The sequence below is a fragment of the Carassius auratus genome, chromosome 27 (genome assembly GCF_003368295.1).
Source record: "Carassius auratus strain Wakin chromosome 27, ASM336829v1, whole genome shotgun sequence".
NCBI lineage: Eukaryota > Metazoa > Chordata > Actinopteri > Cypriniformes > Cyprinidae > Carassius > Carassius auratus.
Window position 1 is genome coordinate 15,752,973 of NC_039269.1, and position 20,419 is coordinate 15,773,391.

General features: G+C 37.0%; 1 protein-coding gene across 7 annotated transcripts in view; it reads left to right on the forward strand.

Annotated features, from left to right (window-relative positions):
- st3gal3b (ST3 beta-galactoside alpha-2,3-sialyltransferase 3b) overlaps positions 1–20,419 on the forward strand; it is a 70,093-nt gene that overhangs the window by 26,140 nt on the left and 23,534 nt on the right. For 3 of the 7 annotated variants that reach the window (XM_026206135.1, XM_026206134.1, XM_026206133.1), the window contains exons 2-7: positions 327–475; positions 7,991–8,062; positions 8,444–8,548; positions 10,964–11,006; positions 13,775–13,867; positions 17,711–17,805. In XM_026206135.1, coding sequence (XP_026061920.1) covers positions 367–475; positions 7,991–8,062; positions 8,444–8,548; positions 10,964–11,006; positions 13,775–13,867; positions 17,711–17,805 — 517 coding nt within the window. In that variant the 5' untranslated portion in view covers positions 327–366. The remainder of the gene's footprint in view (positions 1–326; positions 476–7,990; positions 8,063–8,443; positions 8,549–10,963; positions 11,007–13,774; positions 13,868–17,710; positions 17,806–20,419) is intronic. The other 4 variants (XM_026206136.1, XM_026206137.1, XM_026206138.1 and 1 more) reach the window with 4 other exon arrangements.

Sequence of the window (20,419 nt, forward strand, 5' to 3'; positions counted from 1 at the left end):
AAAAACCGATCTGTAGAACAAGTAGTAGTTTACCTTTCACAAAGTCATGCCTAAACATTCTTAAGAGCACTAGACAAAAATCATAAAGTAATGCTTACTAACTGCTTGAGTAACGGAAAGCTGGCTGTGATGCGGCTCATCACTATTCACTCTTTTGATAGTTCTTTGGTGTAATTCTCATGCTCAAACAGCAACATTACTCACTAAAGGAAGCTGAAAATGTAAAAAGCATAATAGGATCCCTTTAATAATGAGAGTCTGTCTTCTTTATTGCATGCTGTGAATGTGTGATTCAGCTTCTCTGGATTTTTCTGTCCTGCTCCTAGGTGATATAACAACACAGTACGATGTGAATGGTTGAGGAACATGAAGCCTGCACACAAACTACTGTTCGTCCTGTGTCCCATGCTGGTCTTGGGGTTCATCTACTACTCTTCTGGGAAGCTCCATTTGCACGTATGGGGCCAGAAGCCACGTAAGTATTGCCTCCCATTGCTATCTATCTGTTAATATGCGTCAGGTTGTGACCTCTCCGTACGTGGGTGCCTTTTGGTCTGTCAATATGTATGTTTGCCACAGTTTGTTTGTTAGACCCTCTGTCAGTTAAATTATTAATCTTAACAGTCCGCTTGCATGCTTGTCTTACAACGGGTGGTTTAGGTCAGATGAGTCTTGTGTAGGTTCACAAGTTTTGCATTACTGTTTTCAAAGAATTCACATTTTTATTGTATTTTATTCATTTGTTTTCCTCAAAGTGGATAATTCAGCTTTTATTTAGCAATAAGGCAGGAATTTGGAAAACTGCTGATGGCAAGATTTTCAAACATCGTCCTTGTAGGCCGTGTAAATGGTTTGGAGGCGTGGTAGGGATTTGCGTGGATACATTTTGTTAAAAGGTTTGCGCAGGTACGAGTTTGTGGACTTTAGTAGCTGGTCTGCGGAACCACACAAGTTTTACTGAGGGACAACCAACGGACATTTATTCTAGCTTCAACTCACTGTGCTTCTCTTTGTGATTGTTTAGGTGGGAGATGCTTTAATGGTTGACTTATTGGAGGGAAAACAGATGTGTATTTGCATTTGCATGTCAGTAAAGTTACTGAAGGACACTCTTAATTCCACACTCCAACTGCACAACAGAAGCTTGTCTTTTGTACCACAGTAGCCCTACTTTACCGTTGTTTGGAAATGGCTGCAGACACAAGCTGCGTTTCCATTACCCTTCAAATTGCGCATATTAAAATTGTGAATTGAAAAAATGGAAAATCCCACATTGCAAACATTTTTACGCTTACATGAGGTGGTTTATCAGACAATTCGGAAAAGGAATATTTCGCAAAACTGCAATGGAATTTTTTTTTACTTTGAATTTACAGGACACATGGCATATGTAAAAAGTCATATGATCATTCTTCAGTGTACTATAACATCCAAGAAAAACTTCATAGTGTCCGCTAATGAGTATAAGTGACTGTCCCTGCCATTAATGCTTTGATAATTTACACTGCACACATCTGCAGGACGCCTCCTTTGAATAAATATAGCAAAAATCTGTCAAAATCCATTGCCATGACTTATCGTGAGAGGCAAAAGGTTACCTTTCAGTCGCATAACATTAGTTAATGGAAACAGGGTCATTTCGTAATACACTTTTATCTGCATATCTACAGAGTTTGCACACATTTGTAATGGAAACGTGCCTACAGTCATTGAGAATGCTGCATCTACGCTGATATCACCAGCCTTACATGTAACAGCACACGGGTAACTGAGAAGACAAAACTATGAAACCCTCTCAGCAAAGTCATCTTTTACATGCAGGAAATATCCACAAACCATTTTTAAAGATGTTTCTCATATCAGATCGCATGCCAGTGTTTCCTGCACCAACAAACATCAACGCATAAACTGTTAACGTGTGGGAAAATTGCTCTTGTGTGCCAGTTATTCTTAATGAGTCAGTCAAAAAGATTCACAGTCAATGGTATCAGACTCATTCAGATATTGAACACCAAATAAATAAACTATTTTCTGTCATATTGTCATTTTAATATCAAATAGAGAAATTTCTAATTGTGAACCTGATATTATATATGAAAACAAGAAGCCCTACTGATCTGGCTAAATCAGTAAGCCATTACTATTATTAAAGTTTTTGTTTTTTAAGATAAACATCTTTTGCAACAACATTAAACTGCGTAATATCACTAAGAATTAGCATGAGAAAAGTACATTTAAAAGGAAGTTAATTACTGGGTAAATCAAAACCAAAACAGCCTCCTCTTCAACTTCAATCTCAGATGAACTTTAACAACTTTTTCTTTCTTCCTCAAAATAATAATGTGTCTGTTTATTTGAACACAGCTAACACAAATACATGACATAGGGCAAATGCTCTTTTAAATTCTTTATATTATTAAATAATATAAATCTTCTTTTTCCTTTTTGCAAGTTTTAAACTGTACACTAACATTCAGTCTGAGAAAACCCAATGAGAAAAAAAAAAATGTTGTAAATGTTGTAGTTGTATCCGATGGAGACAAGGGACCATTTAAAAACCACCGTGTTTGGATGTTAGACCGAAAGGGATAGTTCACCCAAAAATGAAAATTCTATCAGTAATTACTCACTGTCATGTCGTTTCAAACCAGTAAGACCTTCGTTCATCATCCGAACACAAATTAAGATCATTTTGATGATATTTGAGAGCTTTCTGACCCTCCATGGAGAGCAAGGGCCCTACCATAGTCATGGTCCAAAATGGTACCAAAAACATTGACAAAATAGTCTGTGACATCAGTGGTTCAACCGTAATTTTACGAAGCTACCAGAATACTTTTAGTGCGCAAAAAGACAAAATAATGACTTTATTCAACAATTCTTCTCTGCGTCACACTAACGCCACTATGGAGAGTCCCACGGCACATAAACAATGCACACACATGATGCTGCTGACTTAGAACATGCATGTGCTGTGCCTTGTTTATGTTCAAAGGAAAGCATGCGTTCTTGGTACCTTTCTGTGCCTTGAACGTGGTAGGACTCTTGCTGTCTATAATTTTCCAGATGGTATAATAAATGCTCTGTGGGATATTTTGAGCTGAAACTTCGCAGACACATTCTGGAGACACCCAAGCCCAATATTACATCTTGTGAAAAGGGGCATAAAAGATGCCCTTTAAAAGCATATGAAGTCAAACCATGACACGTTATTATAGTTTATATGTTGTGCTTTAAAATAAGTTATCTTTTATAAGTTTTTTTTTTTTTTTTGTCAAATTGTGTTACCATATTTTGAGAGATACATTGATTCTTTATAAAAACAAATCTACATATATTTGTAAATGTATTCAGGTGCATCTAAAAAAATTAATATCATGGACAAGGTCTTTTATTTTTTGTAATTTAATTAAAAAAAAGCTAACTTTCTTATATTCTAGATTCATTGAACACAAACTGAAATATGTCAAGATGTTTTTTTGTTTTTATTCTGATGGTTATGATTTTAAAAAAATCCGTATCATAAAATTTTAATATTTTATTTTGAGCTCGATTAGTTTGATTAATTTTGAGTATAAATACTAGGTGATACCTTTTGGGCTGGTTTAGAACATGCAACCACAATTATAGGAAAGACTTCTGACTTGACAGTTGTTCAGAAGACAATCATCAACACCCTCCACAAGGAGGGTAAAGGCCCTGATATACTTCAAGCGAAGTTCATTTTCATGCTTCGTTTCAGGTCAAAAAGAAGTTCAAAAAGGCTGAGCGATGGTATACTGTTAACAAACTTTCCAACACCACGGCGCTGCTGGAGACGGGGTGTAAATTACTGTAAACGTGTCACGACGCTCGCGCGTATCCCCTAAACAAAACAACGATGAAATAAAGAAGTGAAGGCAATCTAGGTGTGAGACGGCACCCAATGGTCAGAATATGTTAGACTAAAGAATAATGATTAGCAGCAGTTTGGAGTCAAGTATCATGTTTGCAATACAAAAGAACCATTCCATAATCAGTCCTTTATGGGAAGTGTGAATGGCTCATAGTCTGAAAATCTTAGCATGATGTGAGGGGAAAAAAATATTGGAATCAGTTTGTTGCTTTTTTTTATTAGTGTTCCTTTATTTTATTAAACTGGATAAATTGTTTTGATAAAAAAACAAAGGTTTATTATTGTATATTCATTTGGCATTTTATTTACTGCATACCCTTTAAATCGACTTATTGAAAGAACAACAGCAGCAGTATGGTGTAGCATTTATTTGAAACATGTATTTGTTACTTGCGACCTTATGTCTTTATTCTTTCCTTTCAGTCTTTTTATGGCTTTGGAAAACTTGGATTTTTATCTGCTTCTGCTTCCTCTGACACCAAGCTTCGTTGCTATTTCTATCTAGGAATTAAATACTGTCTCTACATCTTTAAAGTCTGTCTGTGAGCGATCATACGGGTGCGGATATATTTGTGCACCTCACCTATTCGACACTCCAGTGTATTCAGGAGATGTCGCTCTCCTTAATGACCCCCGCAGAATGAGGAACGAACCGAGAAAAAAATAAATGTGAGTCAAAGAAGGTGGAGTTTAAGAACACAACCACCGATTGTGTAACTGCCACGGACCAGTAGATACTTAAAGGTGTTTAGGAGCCAAAGCAAACTCCCCCAGAAAGTTCGCTTTGTTGAGCCATTTCAAACTGCCAAAACGAACTGAAAATTAACTTCGCTTTGGTCTGATTTTGTTCGAAATTGTCATATCAGTTCGTTCTTTGATTTTGTTTGAAGTATACCGGGGCCTTAAGCCATAGAAGGTCATTCCTGAAAGAGCTGTCTGTTCACAGAGTGCTGTATCAAAATATTTAATGGAAAGTTGACTGGAAGGAAAAAGTGTGGTAGGAAAAGGTGCACAAGTAACAGGGATGACCATAGCCTTGGGAAGGTGATTCCAAAACTTGGGAGAGCTTCACAAGGAGTGATGCCGGAGTCACCACACTCTGACATCTTCAAGAAAAGGGCTCCAGCTGCAACATTCCTAGAACCAAGCCACTCCTAAACCAGAAAAAACATCAGAGGCATTTCACCTGGGGTAAGGAGAAAAAGAACTGGACTATTGCTCAGTGGTCCACACTCCTCGTTTCAAATGAAAGTAAATAAAAAAAAATAAAAAAAAATTCCAAAGTCAATGCAGCCATCTATCAGGAGATTTTGGAGCACTTTATGCTTCCATCTGCTGACAAGCTTTATGGAGATGCTGATTTCATTCATTTTCACAAAAATACAATGAAAGCAGCGAACATCACCCATATACTTTTTTTTATACTTTGTTTTTCAATGTATGCACAACAGAATGCGCGTCAGGAGAGCCAGCTGACAACTTTGATTGTCCTCCATTTGTTTTTCCTCTAGTCATGTTTGATCTTGCGAGTTTCCGTGAAATCAAGTGTCACTGTGAAATCGTTCCTACAATCATCAAGTCTGTGTGGTCTTGTGGTCTGGTCGAATTGTCTAGCGTGTACGTTCAGAGGATTATAAGGCTAAAAATCAGTTGAACTGTCTGTTTGTTTTTCTGTGGTCTCCCATGGTTTTAAAATCGGTTAAGATTTGAAAATCGTCTAGTGTGCAGTTTTAACTATTTAATCTTTAATACGGCAAGAAAGAAAACGAAGGATCTTCATCTAATGTTGTTATCACAGGAAATGTGAACCAGGAAATGTGATGACAGATTATTGCAGTGTTTGGACACAGGCTACTTTAGACAGAATTTTAATTATAGGCCTATTGATTGTGTAATGTATCTTATTTCAATCATTTTTCAATGAGCTAATGTAATCATTAACATCCTATCTACGTTTATGCAACTGACCTGGACTAGATGAAGCTGTACATGAGACGTACAATTATGCTTTATGAAATGAATTTCAAGAGTGAATCCAATTCAGTTATCTAGAAAATCCTTTATTGTGCCAAATGATTGTTTCGGCTTATCAGATAAACTGAAGAGAGGGACATGTTGCTGTGTCTGAAAAAGTAATAAAACGTGATGAAGTGTGCACTGCACGTTGTGTATTGATTTGAAGATCTAATCCCTCATCTGTTTTACACACTTATAGATATAATCCCTCATCTGTCTAACGCATATTTAATGTTTGTTTTGTTTAGCATTTTTGTATTTTGGAAATAAGTAGATGCAAGTTCTATTTACCTTCATAAATGTCAAGAGTGGAGACATACTGTGGGACATAGACACAAACGGAGACACAGACTCCGTACTTGTCTAATGAAAGCTTAAAGAGATATTAATGTTAAAATACCAGTCTTTTTATGTTGTTCCATTACAGTACTCTCTTATTTAATAGGTGAATCCCAAATAAAGATACTAGCATTTACTTTTTGACTTCAGTGCAACCTTTTTTAGCCACTAGAGGGAGGGAGAGCACCAGTTGCTTCACTACCGATATGAAAGTTTCGTGCAACTGCCACTAGGGGGCGAAATGAGACAACCATTCAGAAGAGATAGTGGAAAAGTGCCTTCAGTCCACACTCATCACAACAGGAGGATGTTTATCATGTACAACACTAACACTAAAGTACTTTAGCATGCTGTTGGAAAACGGGTCGGTCCTGGTGCAGACAAGTCCGATCGGTCCCTATGTTCCTGTCTGATATGCAAAGGGGCCCGAAATGTGTAAATAGCAGAATTATGATTGGTATTCTACTTGATAAGAAAGAGGTACTTGTTTTCAGTCCTTGTGGAAAAGACTCTGAGGAATGATGAAGCAAATAACTATTTGGTTGCTGCAATTATTTAGAAGTTTTTATTGATAAATGATTTCTTATTGGCCCTCAGAAAGGCAGCTGAGGAAATGGATTTGGCAGGCTTCTTCATTTATCCCCCTCCCCAATGTACAGTCTCTGAGATTATTTAGTGTTCACCAGGCGAGCTATTCTTCGTTTGTTCAATTCATGTTTGCATTCGCTGACTTCGGTATCTTGAACCTCTGTGGAAAAAGTTAGATGAATTATAAACGGCACATTTTGGACAGCTGCGCCCAGTTTATTTTGGACAGTTTTGTGAACCTGGGATGGGTTTCTTTGAACCTAACCCCTGTTACGAAAGGCACCTTAGGACACATTGTAAAGACTAATCACAATAAATGGCTCTGAAAAGGGTACGAGGGAAGGAAACGCAACCTATTTTGATGATAAATGGCAAAGAGTGGGCAAGAACCCAGCGCTCTGTGGCTTTGATTGCTGTAGAGTGGCCTAAACACATAACTGCCATGCATAGCAGTGTGATAACGAATATAAATTTTGAAAATGTATTAAAAATGAGATGCCACGACACTGTTATAAAGTTACTCGAGTGGTAAATAAATTGGGCTTTATTTAGGAAAGTGCATGCCAGAAGGTCTCACAGCTAACATAGTGAGTTTGACTTTATATACTGTATTCAGTGAAGATGTTTTCAGAAAGTTCAAGTAGTTATTCTTTAAAAAAAAAAAAAAAAATTCTATATTAAAAAGATTTTGCCACAAACCATTATGTGAAACTAACTGTAGCTTGTGTTTTTCTATATGAAATCAAGCCCAATCTTTGCTTTGAGCTGTATATGCAAGTTGTAGCAAAACAAAAATTGTGTAATTTTGTGTAATATTTGCTAATCTAAAATTAAATATCCCAGCTTTGTTAATGGATATTGTGAGATGACATGCTGCTTTGGCGCAATGGAGATGTAGTGTTAAAGACTTGCTCATGTCAGTTGTCAAAGCTTGCCTTACAAATGACTGAAAACATGTCTGGTAAATCTGTTTTGTGTATTTTGGAAAAACCTTCTGTGGCATGAAAAACTGAAAACGTTCTGAAAGCACTATATGCTGATGTGTTTCCGGTTTGCACATGTTGAAAAAGTTTACCCTCATTATCATGCTGTTTGACTTTCATATACAGTATTTTAGCAGGTCTGCTAATTTATAACTCTCTTGTTTCACAGATAAAGATGTGGCGCCCACATTAAAAGTCACTAAACTCACTAGTGTTTCTGTCAAAACCACTGTGACCAAAGGTAGAAACTCTCCACCGTTTCTTCCTTCGTGACAATTATTGGGGACTGGTGAAATAATCAATGGGCTCGCCGGTGGGCACTAACATCCTTAACTCTCAATCCATCTGGGCTTTTTAATTTATTTCTTTTTTTCTTTTTTGGATAATCAATTTTACTGCACAGGCAGCCTTTGGTATCGGCTGGAGATTACGGTGATGGGCGTCCTAATATTTCTTCAACCTCATGTAATTCCTGAAACTAATGCAGCTTTCTAGTTCATGCTGTTTGAATAGGTTGGGCTTTGAGGGTTTGGCCTGAGGTCATTCAGCGTGGCCTTGAAGTTTCCCTAAAATTGTGTCAAGCACAGAACCACCGGGCCTAACTGATGGTCTTGTGTTTCAGAGCCGGTGGTGGAGGGCCCTGTCTCCGTGGGACGAATAGTAGGCTCAGGTACAGCCTCACTGCAAAGAGTGCACTCTGGTCAACATGAGAACCCCAGCAGGCCTGGTAGTCCTGAGATAATGTCCTTCAATACATTACACACCAAAAACCCTTTCACACCAAATGCAACACAAAAAAACAACATTTTACACTGAAAGTGCAGCAAATATTTGTCAAGAGAATAAAGCTAGTTTGTGCCAGAACAACAGGTGGAGCTGAATGACAGAGAAACTCCCACCGACCAGAATGGATACCTGAATGGTGCCCTGCTGTATGCCTGACAAGTTTCTTGGCACAATAACAGCTGTAATAACTAATGGTTGATGGTGTTATGTTTGTTTTACACATACCAGCAGCTGCGTAAATGCAGCCTTAGGGCATAAGAGAATGGAAAAACCAAAAATCCTCACCATCCCTAAACTTTTAAATGGTAGTGCATATGCAATCAATATTACTCGGATCTTTTTGGTCGGTGTGTTTTTATCACCAGGTGAAACAAAAAATCTTCAACACATGACACAATTGTGAAAAGTTGTGAATAGCTGCATAAGAATCAGTTGTTTTTATTCAACATTTTGTATGTTACACTTGGTGTGAAAAGGTCTAAAGATACTGTACCTTGGTCATTTTTAGGAAATGCTTTCCCAATCTTATTTGAAAAGGTTGCTACTTTTAAGAAATCACATTTTGCAGGCCCAAAGCATTGTGTCCATAACTACCATAGACAGTGAATTCCATTTTATTTACCATCAGTATTCCTGCGCTTTTTACCAACATATTTTTTTTTTCAATAACTGAGTTGAATTTGAACAGTGTAAGTGTAATCAATGAAATGGTAATAAAGTCTCCAAGAGCAACTTATTCAACATATTTAAAATGTGGTCATTAAATAGAAAAAGTAATAATAATATGGATTAATATGGACAAATTGCCTCAGATTAAGTTAAACATATGGACACTACTGGTGCTCATAACAATCAAAAGAAAACGTGTTATGTGGCTGTCTATTTTTGTTTATCAGTGATTTATTTTTATTTATTTTTATTATTTTATTTTTTTACATATAACTAATTGTTAACTAATTAATTTTACTTAATAAAATTCCTAAATGCGGTTTTGGGAGATCTGCTCTGACATCAGCTGTTTTAACTCTACCAACATAATTTAAGCATCTTGCCATTCGTGTTTATTTCCCAAGCACTAGTGTGCCCTGGGTTTATTTGAGCTCAAGATGAAGTCACTTTCTCCGCTGCAGATAGCAAGCCAAATTTACCCAATGTTTAAACTCAGTCTACCATACTTAATATCTTAACAGATAAACTATGTGGTAAATTAATTTGTGAAATATTGTTACATATAGTATTATCTTGACTAAAAAAAAAAAACAAGACAAAATGTTTAGTGTCGTATTTGGGATTAAGTGCACTTTTTTTTTTTTTTTTTTTTTTCTTTAATGTTTGTACCAACTAACATTTAGAAAATTTTGGCGTTCCGAATGTAAAAAAATATAATTCTGCTCATGTTTAATGAATGAGAACTTGCTGTTTTTTCTCCTGCAAAATTCAATTTTACATCCCTGTGAACTTGAAAACAAAGAATTGGGCCAGCATCTGAAAGGGTTCAAGACACACCAAGTTAAGACACACTTGGAGGGTCTGTCATAGCGAATGGCCAGTTGCAAGTTGCTGTGAATAATAGCATCTGCTAATTGTTCCTTTTGGTTTCAACAGTGGTCACTTTCTAACCAGTTCCTCCTCTCCATTCTGCAGCATCTGTTTAGAGACTTGAGCATCAGTGGAGTTCTCAAACTCTCCCTTTCCATGCCTTAGTGCCATCTGATAAACAGTGCTGATGCTAATGAGAATGTAGCAGCTGAATTAATGTCATGGTTTGATTCACATTTACCTGTTCATCAGTCCTTTTACTGAGCGCATTATTTCAGTTTGCTTGGTAAATTATTGGTCTTTTGTGAAATGTCTTTTTGTTTTTAGCTGCACTGCTCTGGCTATCACCGTAAGCATGCTAAAAGTCAACCTGTTGAAGAAAAGAAGTAGGCATACTTAAGTATGCATAGCAATCTGTTTTGGTTTTTAAAGCTTTTACCTTTTCCCCCACTCACACTTTTGTTTTTTTCTCTTCCTCTTTTTTTTTAAGGCTTAGCTACATTGACACCTATGGTCTAATGAAGCCTGCATAGGTGGACAGCTGCTTTTTAACACATTTTCCCAGCTGAACTGTGGAATGTTTTGATCTAATACCGCTGCAGCTTCTACATACACTAAAATCTTTTAGATGCTGACGTAACTATGAGATCTGTATAAATGTTAACATATCATTAACATCTTTAGTTGTCTCAAAATGCACCAGACATGCATTTTGACAGGATGAAGGCATAACAAGAGAGGATCTGCAATTATTATTTTTTTTGTTTTTTTGACTGATGTTATGAGTTAATGGTAATTGTCATATTTCTCTTTGCAGTGTTTGATAAGCAAGGGTTCTCGCTGAATCTGGACACAAAGCTGTAAGTATTCTGTGTTATACAATTCCTTCCTTATACATTTCACCAGTGGATGTAAAACTTACAACCTGTCCTCCAACCAATACGCTTATATAGGTCGTTTATCCAAATCCCTGAAATACGACCCATCAGAGCGTATACTACAATTGCGCCCCTATTGGCAAAAGTTTGTTTTCTTTTTATTCTTTATTCTTTTTATTCTTTATTCTTTTTGTTTTCTTTTATTTGCCCTCTGGTTTGCGTTTCGTGTAGCTCAGTTAGTAGATTATTGCGTTATACCTTGATTTGTAATCATACTATCATGGGTTCGATCCCAGGGATCGGACGTGCACGAAAATGTATATGCTCAATAAATCATAATTTAGCATGATTTCTGTGAGGGGTTAGGTTTAGGGGTGGGGTTAGGTGTGGTCATTCGAACGAATAAGCAACCTACAGTAGTAAAATATGTAGGAAATACTGTGAGATCGGTGTAAAACGCCCACACATTGAATTTAAATAAATGTGCGTTTTGATTGGTAATGACGTTATACGTCAATTCATGACGACAGACGCAATGCGATACTGTCATTAGTTTTATGCCCGCTAGAGGGCGCTAAATTTTAAAACGTAAATATAGGTCGTAATAAATGCTTGCACAAATGACCTATATGGTCGTTTTTTGTTGGAGGACAGGCTCAGATAAACATTCATGATTTAACCATTTATTTTTCACCACATTACTTATGCTCTAGTTTAGTTCAGTCATCTTTAAATGCAAGCAATTGATTTATAAGTATACACGTTTTATTGCTGTTCCAAAGTAAATTGCCTTTAAACAAAAGTTCAACAAAGGTCAAATACACTACTACTATTTTTTTTTCTTTCTTTTCACATTGCTGAATTACTCCAGGCTTCAGTGTATCATGATTGTTCAGAAATTTAGTGGAAACTTTTCCCTCTTCTTTTCTTCAGGATTCTTTGACTAAAAGAAAGTTTCAAAGACAAACACTGTCACTTTTAATCATTTTAAGGTGACTTTACTGAATTATTTGTTTTAATATTTGTTTTCTTATTGAAACTGTAATCTATCAAGTGGTTGTAAAAGTAATGAAATATAAATAAAAAGCAAATCTAGGGAACTAAGTCTAAAAAGTCTCAAAAGCAATAAAGGCTTTTGGCCTCATTCAGTACCATCAGTGTCTTGCGAATATATTCCATTGACCTTATGTGAGGTGTTAAGGTGTGATGTATTATAGGTCTGTGTGTGGTAGGTATATGTTTACATTTCATCTTTGAAGCAGCCAAACTCTCAGACTCTCACCTCGCCCTAATTTCTCAGTGTTAAGTATCAGAGAAGACATGTCTGTCCACACCATGCACACATACAATAAGCAAAGCCTTCGACAGGTTTAGATTTCATTGACGCTGTGAGCAAAAACTGTCTGTGTGGTGCACTTCATCATTCAGCTGGCATCAATCCACCGTCCTCTCTGCTGCTTAAAGACTCAGAGCTGTCAAGACAACAAAATACGACGCCGTCCCATTGGGCCAACCACTTCATCAAAATGAAGGCTTCAGCAAATAAGTGTCTTGTGGCTTTTATTTTAACCGTTGAAAAGGCGCTTAGTGTGGGACAGTGTGATTTGGTGTTGAAGCCTGTGGCTTTTTTAATCAAGAATTTAATCTCAGAGATCATAGTTTTTTAATGTTTTACTGTTACTTCAGAATTATTAATTATATTGCTCAGTTCAGGGGGTTAAAATAAGTACAATGTACTTATTGTGTTCATATTGTATTGCAAAAGACTTTTGCTGCTATTGAGGTGGGATACGGGTAGGTTAGGGACCGGTTTGCTGGTATGGGTAGGTTTTTGGGTGGGTTAAGCTGTAAAGCATGGGTCAACAGTGTAACTATAAATTAATTACAGATGTAATTACATGCAGGTATTTTTAAAATCTAAATACAATGTAAAAACATGCATGTACACAATAAGTGCATTGTATCAAAGGATTCATTTAAATGTAAATGCATAGTAGTTAAGGCCACCTAATATAAAGTGGGACCAAAAAAAAAAAAAAACTAAATGATTACAGTAAGTCACATTCAATGGAGGCATTAAACATTAAAATACAGTTTTCGAAACATTACACTATTTATATGGCATAACTCTCTCTAAGCATTGTTTGCATTGAGGCAAACTTCTATCATGCATAACCAGATGTTTATTCCGCTAGAAAAGTAGGCAACTTCATAGCTTCGTAGAATAATAAACAGTTTTTACGGAATAATTTGTCTAAGCACTTCACATTTCTGCTTCTAAACAACCCAGAACACTGGCCCCGTTTAGTTCCATTGTAAGCGTGTAACCAGATTTGCCTTTTTCCACAAAAAAAACAAAACAAAACAAAAACTAATGGCCAAGTCAAAATTGTTTTCTGTGCTGTTAACATCATGTCAAAAATGCTGTCTTCTAGAGTGCTTTTTGAGCTTGGAACATTCTTTCAGAACAAAAGTATGAAATAAACAGACTCACTGTTTGTGCAGCCAGCAAAATGTGTAGCATTCCTATTGTTTGACTATTTCATTTATTTAACACATCAGCGATAAACTGAGTTTCTCAAAAGTAATCCATCACATCCTGCTCTAGATGTCATCCATCATGTGCCAGGCTAGATAAAAACAATATACTTCAGATTCACCATGACCCTCTAGCATAGTTATTTTGCGTGATTTTCCTGTCTGAGTAAAATGAATGCCTTCTCTTTCTTCTCCTCTCTAACCGTCTACAGGCCTCCGGAGTTGGTGTACAAGTATGGAAACCTTAGTGAAGGATCCTGCAAACCCGGCTATGCAGCAGCCAAAATGAGTTCTATCTATCCAAAGTATGAACAGATTTCTTTATTAACGTAGTACACAGGGTTCAACAATAAGCCCAATTGCATTGCAAACTGGAAGATTTTGTTTTATTCTAACATAATGTAGGTAATGTTGAAATATTTAGAATAAACTTGATACACAAAAAAAGGTCTAAATATAAAATAAAGAATTTCTCAAAATGTTGAACCACAGAAAAACATTCTGATGCTTGCATTGAAGTCTATAATTTGGTTTAATGCTAGATATGTATTTTGTGAAAAGGTGTTTCATATTTCAAGGGAAGAATATTTTGAAGATGGCAGTTGGGATGGAAGTTTGTTTAGAAGAATACAAAGGGGCTTTGGCTGAATCTTGTGTGCCTTTTTTTTAAACCTGCTTTTGGTCTGCGAGGCTTTGCGATATAGAGCCAAAAGAATGAAGTACAAACACTGTGAATTGACGACCGCTTTGTTAAAGATTTACTGCTTTAGCTCTGACTTACCAAGTTCTTCGTGACACTATGTCACTTCTCAGCTACGAAGCCCCTGCGGCCAGTCTCATAATATCTCTGAATGAACAGAAGCTGCTCTTCTGATCCTTTAAGTCCTTGTTAATTTGTGACCTGCCACAACAAACAACTACTTTTGCATGCTCGCCAGCTCCACAGTGCGTCTGTTGTAACTCAGTTTGGATGTGGACCGTGAGGAGAAAGCCCTGTCAAGCAGCCACTGTGAAAGACCAAACGAGTCATCATCTTCATTTTGACTAAATCCTCAGGGCGCTCGGCGACCCTCAGTGATGTCACGCAGCACTCAGCGACCCTCGGTGGTGGAACTTTCCATCTTTGCTGGCATCCGTGTTCCATTGTTCCCTCATCTTTAGGCTGGCTATTGTTAGCACAAGTACTTTTTCCACTACAGCATGCCCAGCGATGATAAACATTAAGCATCACGGCTTGGTTTGTTCATGGATATTTCTTTCATCGCCATATGATTGTTTAGAAATAGCCTTTCCACCAATCAAGCAAGATTATTTTGGAAAGGATTTGAGAAGCGATCACAAAACAGCAACTATCACACAATAGCAACAGCAATATTAAGTCCAAGTCAGATGGTTGCCCTGGATTGGTTTACACAAAAACGGACTAAACAAAAATATTAATTTCATGAAATAACTTCTTAAAGAAGAGAGAATAAAAGACGTTTTGACAAAAACAGTGACGAGTTTATGTTGCAGATGGTATAGTTTTGGTGTGTCCTTATGTGTCTAGAGTTAGCACAAGCATTAACAGAGCAATGACTGAATTGGTGCCTGAAACTTTTTAACAAGCCCCCAATTAACGGCATATGTGTTAACAGTGTCTACAATGTGCCTCTAATTAACACGTGTGATGGATCAAGCTTCTCAGGGTCTTTGTTTATCTTTTGGGGTCAAAAGGCACTTCTGCCACATCATTACAACACAAATATTTGAGCGTTTTTCTTGTGAGATAAATTATTTATAATGATGTTTAGGATACATTGATTCAGTTGAGAGATTTCCAGAATCCTGAACTAAATAACGGTCGAAACGTTTTATTTAAGTTTTGAATGTATAAAACGGAGATGGGTATTCTACAAAAACTGAATTTGAAAATTGCAGTCTTTTTGCAATACGTTTGTTTGTTTACATAAGTTTAAATGCATAGTGTTTAATGAATCAATAGTTATATAATTCTAAATGTTCCTTTATAATAAAATATAAGTAAAACATACAAGTATATGTCGAAAATAACATGAGATTAATACACGTTGAAAAAATTTGTTAGTGCTAAAGACTTTTTTTTTTTTTTTTTTTTTTTTTTCATTTAAGACAACAGAATTGTGTCCTCCATGTTTGGATACAGAACTTTAAAGACTAAAATGTAAGTGTTACGTAGTATCTTTTTACTTTTTTCCGTGCATTTTCAAAATAAATAATTTCACTGAATAGACAAATATGGATATGGAAAAAAAAGTTTAAAAGAGTAGGGATGGTCCTGTTAATACCCACTCGTCATGTTAAGTGTGTGATCATTTGGTCAATCACTGGTCTCTCCCTTTAGGAGTTACATTTATTGGGATCACTGCATGTGTAGGAAACCACCTGAAGCCATGTGATCCCACCCTCTGTTAGTTCACCCTTGGAATCCACTTTATTTTCAACACCTCCACTCCTTTCCCAAAATTGTTTGTATTGGACTCTTAAATCAAATGTCTTGGTTGAACTTGAGCAGGCGGTTATGAAAATACAGCCCCCTGTGAGAGATAGCCATGAGGAAATGAGCACAATGTGCACAGGCCTCCTGTTCAGGACCCTTTATGACAAGCAGACGCCTGTCTGTCTTTAATCCTGAAACTCTCACCCAGTTATTTATAATGTGAGTTAGTCCGCAAGCCACAAGTTAATTAATCACAGTTTGTTTTGGCAAGGTCTTGCTTTGTATGCTTTTATCAGGTGTTATGAAAAGAGGATCCGATGCAACGTTTTTACTTTTCTTCTTGACACTGTCGGACATCCCCTGGCTTTAAGCAATTAGCACATGAAATAGACACAATTTTATCAGAGTCTGTTAAATTACTGCCAATTGTGATCCCATTCATTTTCTAAACTTATTACCTGACGCTGCTCTTTGACATTCTCTTCAGTTGACATCTTTGTCCTCACTTTCCACACATATCAGACATCGTTGTAGATTTAGGTGGTTTAAAAGCAACTGGAGGTCTCCATTACTAAAAAGGCTGTGAACTTGTGCTACTCAAGACTTTGGAAAGAAGGAGTTATGCCACCTTTTTCCCCCAAAAAAGGACGACCTGCATTTTAAATGACCCGTGTGTTCTCTTTACTGACCCGTGATTAGTCTTTTGAGTTTTCTTAAGGGGGCCTAATTTTTTCTCAAACCTTCTGTACCTCTCGACAAGCCCTCCTTGTTAGTCACCCCCCCCCCCATCCCAGACCAATCTACTGCAATTTTCTAACTTAATCCTAAAAGACCTGAGAGAAAAGAAAAAAACAAAACTGAAAAAGGATCCAATAACCTCATGTTTGTCAATGAATAATGAGCCTGCTAAATTGGGAGGGTCAAAAAAAAAACAGACATCCATCGTGTGGCCACACTTCCAGAAGCAGAAAATAGGCATGTTTGTAGAAAATGCATCTGCTGTCTGAGACTTACTCTGGTCTTATTAAACTGAATCATTAAATGACCCCGGAAAAGGGTCTAGTTTTTGAAAAATGCTGTGACTTGATGTCTTCTGAATGTTCACACTGCCTACCGGCACCTTTGTGCGACTCAGTGTTCCACTTCCTGGAGATTTCCCATTTGGATTGCGTTAAATGTTGTAGGAATGCCATTTGGTAGCGGACGGAGTAGATAAGAAATGATAGCGAGGATCTGCGGGTCAGAGGCGCACGCATTCATCGTTGTATTTGTACATCTAGCCTTAAGAGAGGAGTGTGCTGGGAAATGGCCTCCGGGTAGGGTATCCCCTGACTCCTCTTGAGTAGGGGTGACCGGAGGCCTGGCTTTGTGATTGATTGGTGCTGGTTCAGCCACACTGTTTTAAACTTTAACCACAGGTCAAAGCAGAGACGAAGTGAGACGTCTCACAGACAAAAGCCCCTTTTGACTCCCCACCTCCTGATGTCCGGGAAGTGAATGTGTTTGGATATGTTATTAGCTCTTTTGATATTTAAGTGACATGTTGCTATGGAGACATTTTTGGTACTGTGCAAAATGTGCTAAATGAATAATAGAATTTAAAATAGAATTTATGTGAAAAATATAGTTATTATGAATGTTAGTTGTCCTTCATAGAATTCATTATATTATATTTATTATGCTTTTGCAGGTTTAGTAAGCCAGCTTCCATGTTTCTGGACCGAAACTTTAAGCGACTTGCAAAAGTTACAAACTTTTTACCTCCATTTGGATTCAAAACACAAGGTATGTATCCATTTTAAACTTAATTTATCGCAGACTTTGGGCTAGATTTACTAAAGGCAAATTAAGCATTAGAGCACTCAGACGGGAGCGAAAAATTCTGCGGGTGATTTACTAACAATGCACACATTAAAGAACACATACTCAGCCTTCCTTATAGTCCAGCGCAATCTACCAAGAGCATCGTAAATTACCGCCTGCTTTAACAAATAATGGCGCAAATACCAGTAATTTGACAAGTGCAAATGTTAGTAAATCGCATTCCGTGATTCATTTTAATCCTGTCCTACCATAAATTTTGTGTCTAAAAGGGAAACCCCTACAAATGCATATTCAATAAGGTAAAGGTCCGGTGCAAAATAACTGTCCATGCCTTTTCAGTGCTAATTCGTCACTGCGAGTCTTCAGTAAATCCTAACAGTAGTCTTTCAATGGCAAATGAATGGCTCAAGCCGTTAGTAAATCTGGCCCTTTGCCCCTTAACAACAAAATGTTGTCCAAATGTTTTCTTGTTTCCAGAAATTAATGAACAAGTTATTTTAATTAATATCAAAAAAAAAAAAAAAACGGTTTAAATCAGTCTGTAGCACATTTTTGGGGGACTACACGGGATTTTTTTTTTTTTTTCTTTAGTCCTGCTTTCATTTTCTAAATAAATTAAATAATTACAATTATATTTTGTCCACAACTTTAACATTTTTGTCCTGTTCCCACCCACATAAGCATACAGGTAGAGGACTATATGGTTTTTTTCCACCTCTCTTCTAAAATATAGTCTCACTTCGGTGTCTCAAGAGTATTTCCAAACACTAAAAGAGTGAATTGTTTTTTTGTTGGTCATTTAGTCATGCTGTATGCGACACATTTGCATAGACTGTGCTATTTCAGTTTTCCATTGGTTGATTGGCAAATTAAAATGTCAGAGGGGACGATACAATAATTAAATATGATTTAGTTTCCTTTTTTTATGTTCTAGTTAATTTGATTTTGGTTTTATGTTCTTGTTCCTTGAACTATTTCAGAGCCATGGTTTGATAGACAATAATGCACTGGTCCCAAATATTATTCTCATGATAAATTCCAAATGATTTAATCTGTTGGGATGCATGTTTCTTTAGCTTTAGGATGCCAATCTCTTATGTTTAAGCATTGCACCACAGGTTCAGGAGTGACTTTGTAATTTCAGTAATGTGAGGGCAAACCTCTGTAGTGTGTACGTGGCCAGATGCATTGCACAGTATGGCAGACACTTATGTACTTCAGTGATGTGGGGGTTTATTCCATTCAACAGAGAACAAGAACTTCATTCTACTGAGCTTTGTGAATGTATCAAAGAGAATGAGACCTTTGGAAAAGACCTGTAGATAAGGCAACGGTTTCTTGAAACCAATTGGTTGTTAATGTAATCCACCGTTGTCTGCTTGAAGCCTTTTTTTTTCCCTCTATCTGAAAAGATGATTACATCTTAGATTTCAGCACATTGTCAAATGTTCCAGCACTTGAGGGCAGCGGGCACATAAGGGTACCTTGAATGTAACCTTTGTGTTCAGTTAAGGCCTGCCGTGTCCACACACATGAAGACTTTCAAAAGAGCAGGTCCCATGTTTACATTACACCTGGTTTTTGTTTGCTGCATGGATCGTGAGCCTAGCGTGACTTCACTTTTAACTTTATTCATTTGGAAAGGTTGATACGTGTGGCTCTTGAATAGAGCTCGACAAAGGTTCTCAAGTTGTCGGCCAGAAGGGCATAAAAATAGATGTCTTATTTCTGCACTACCAATTCCAATATAAGCTATCTCTGTGGCCACCTACGACTTTGCGATTTCTGCTCTTGATTACGTCGCCCTCAGTGGAAAACATCCAGTCAAAGCATTGCAGATGGTCCGTAGGGTAATCCCAACGGCCTTTACAGATGGTAGAACTAAATACCTCAAAGGAGAATAAACCATTAGGGCTGTTTTGACTGTAAGTTTGGCCTTTTAAGTGCCTTACAGTATTAAGTAGCCTCTTAAATGTCTCCAGTGACTCAAGATTAATTGTCACTCTTAGCTACTTTACTGAAGTTCATCTAATACTTGCGATAAATTATACTGAAATAGTTTATGAGCATGTTCAATCAGTAAAAAAAAAAACAAGCTTTTTGACAAACATTGCGTGAAAGAAATTTCATTATGTGACTTGAAGTCTCAGAAGTCACACTCCAGATGGTTTTGTGGTATAGCCCCTAAAAGTATTTGCATCGAACCAGACCGTTTCTACTTTATTTCAGAGCGTGATTTTCCCCTTGCCAAAACAGTGTATGTTTAAGATGAGGGGCTCATTTGTTTAAACTGCCAAGAGTGATACTTGGCTGAAGTGTTTATGCCGTTTATCTTAAAACAATTCGAAACTATTGGTCTTCCCATTTCTTTGCAAAACGTTGAGATATATGTATAGATATATATATATTTTGTGTGGTCCTGCCACTGTTTATGTAGTCCATGGTGATGCTTGATGTGAGCCGTCGGCGCTTTGTCCAAACAATGACGGCTACTCCCTGATGCTTTTGAATCATTAAGGTTACAGTTTAGGGTCAATACAACTTTTAAGCTCTTATGTTATCTTTTGCAGTACAC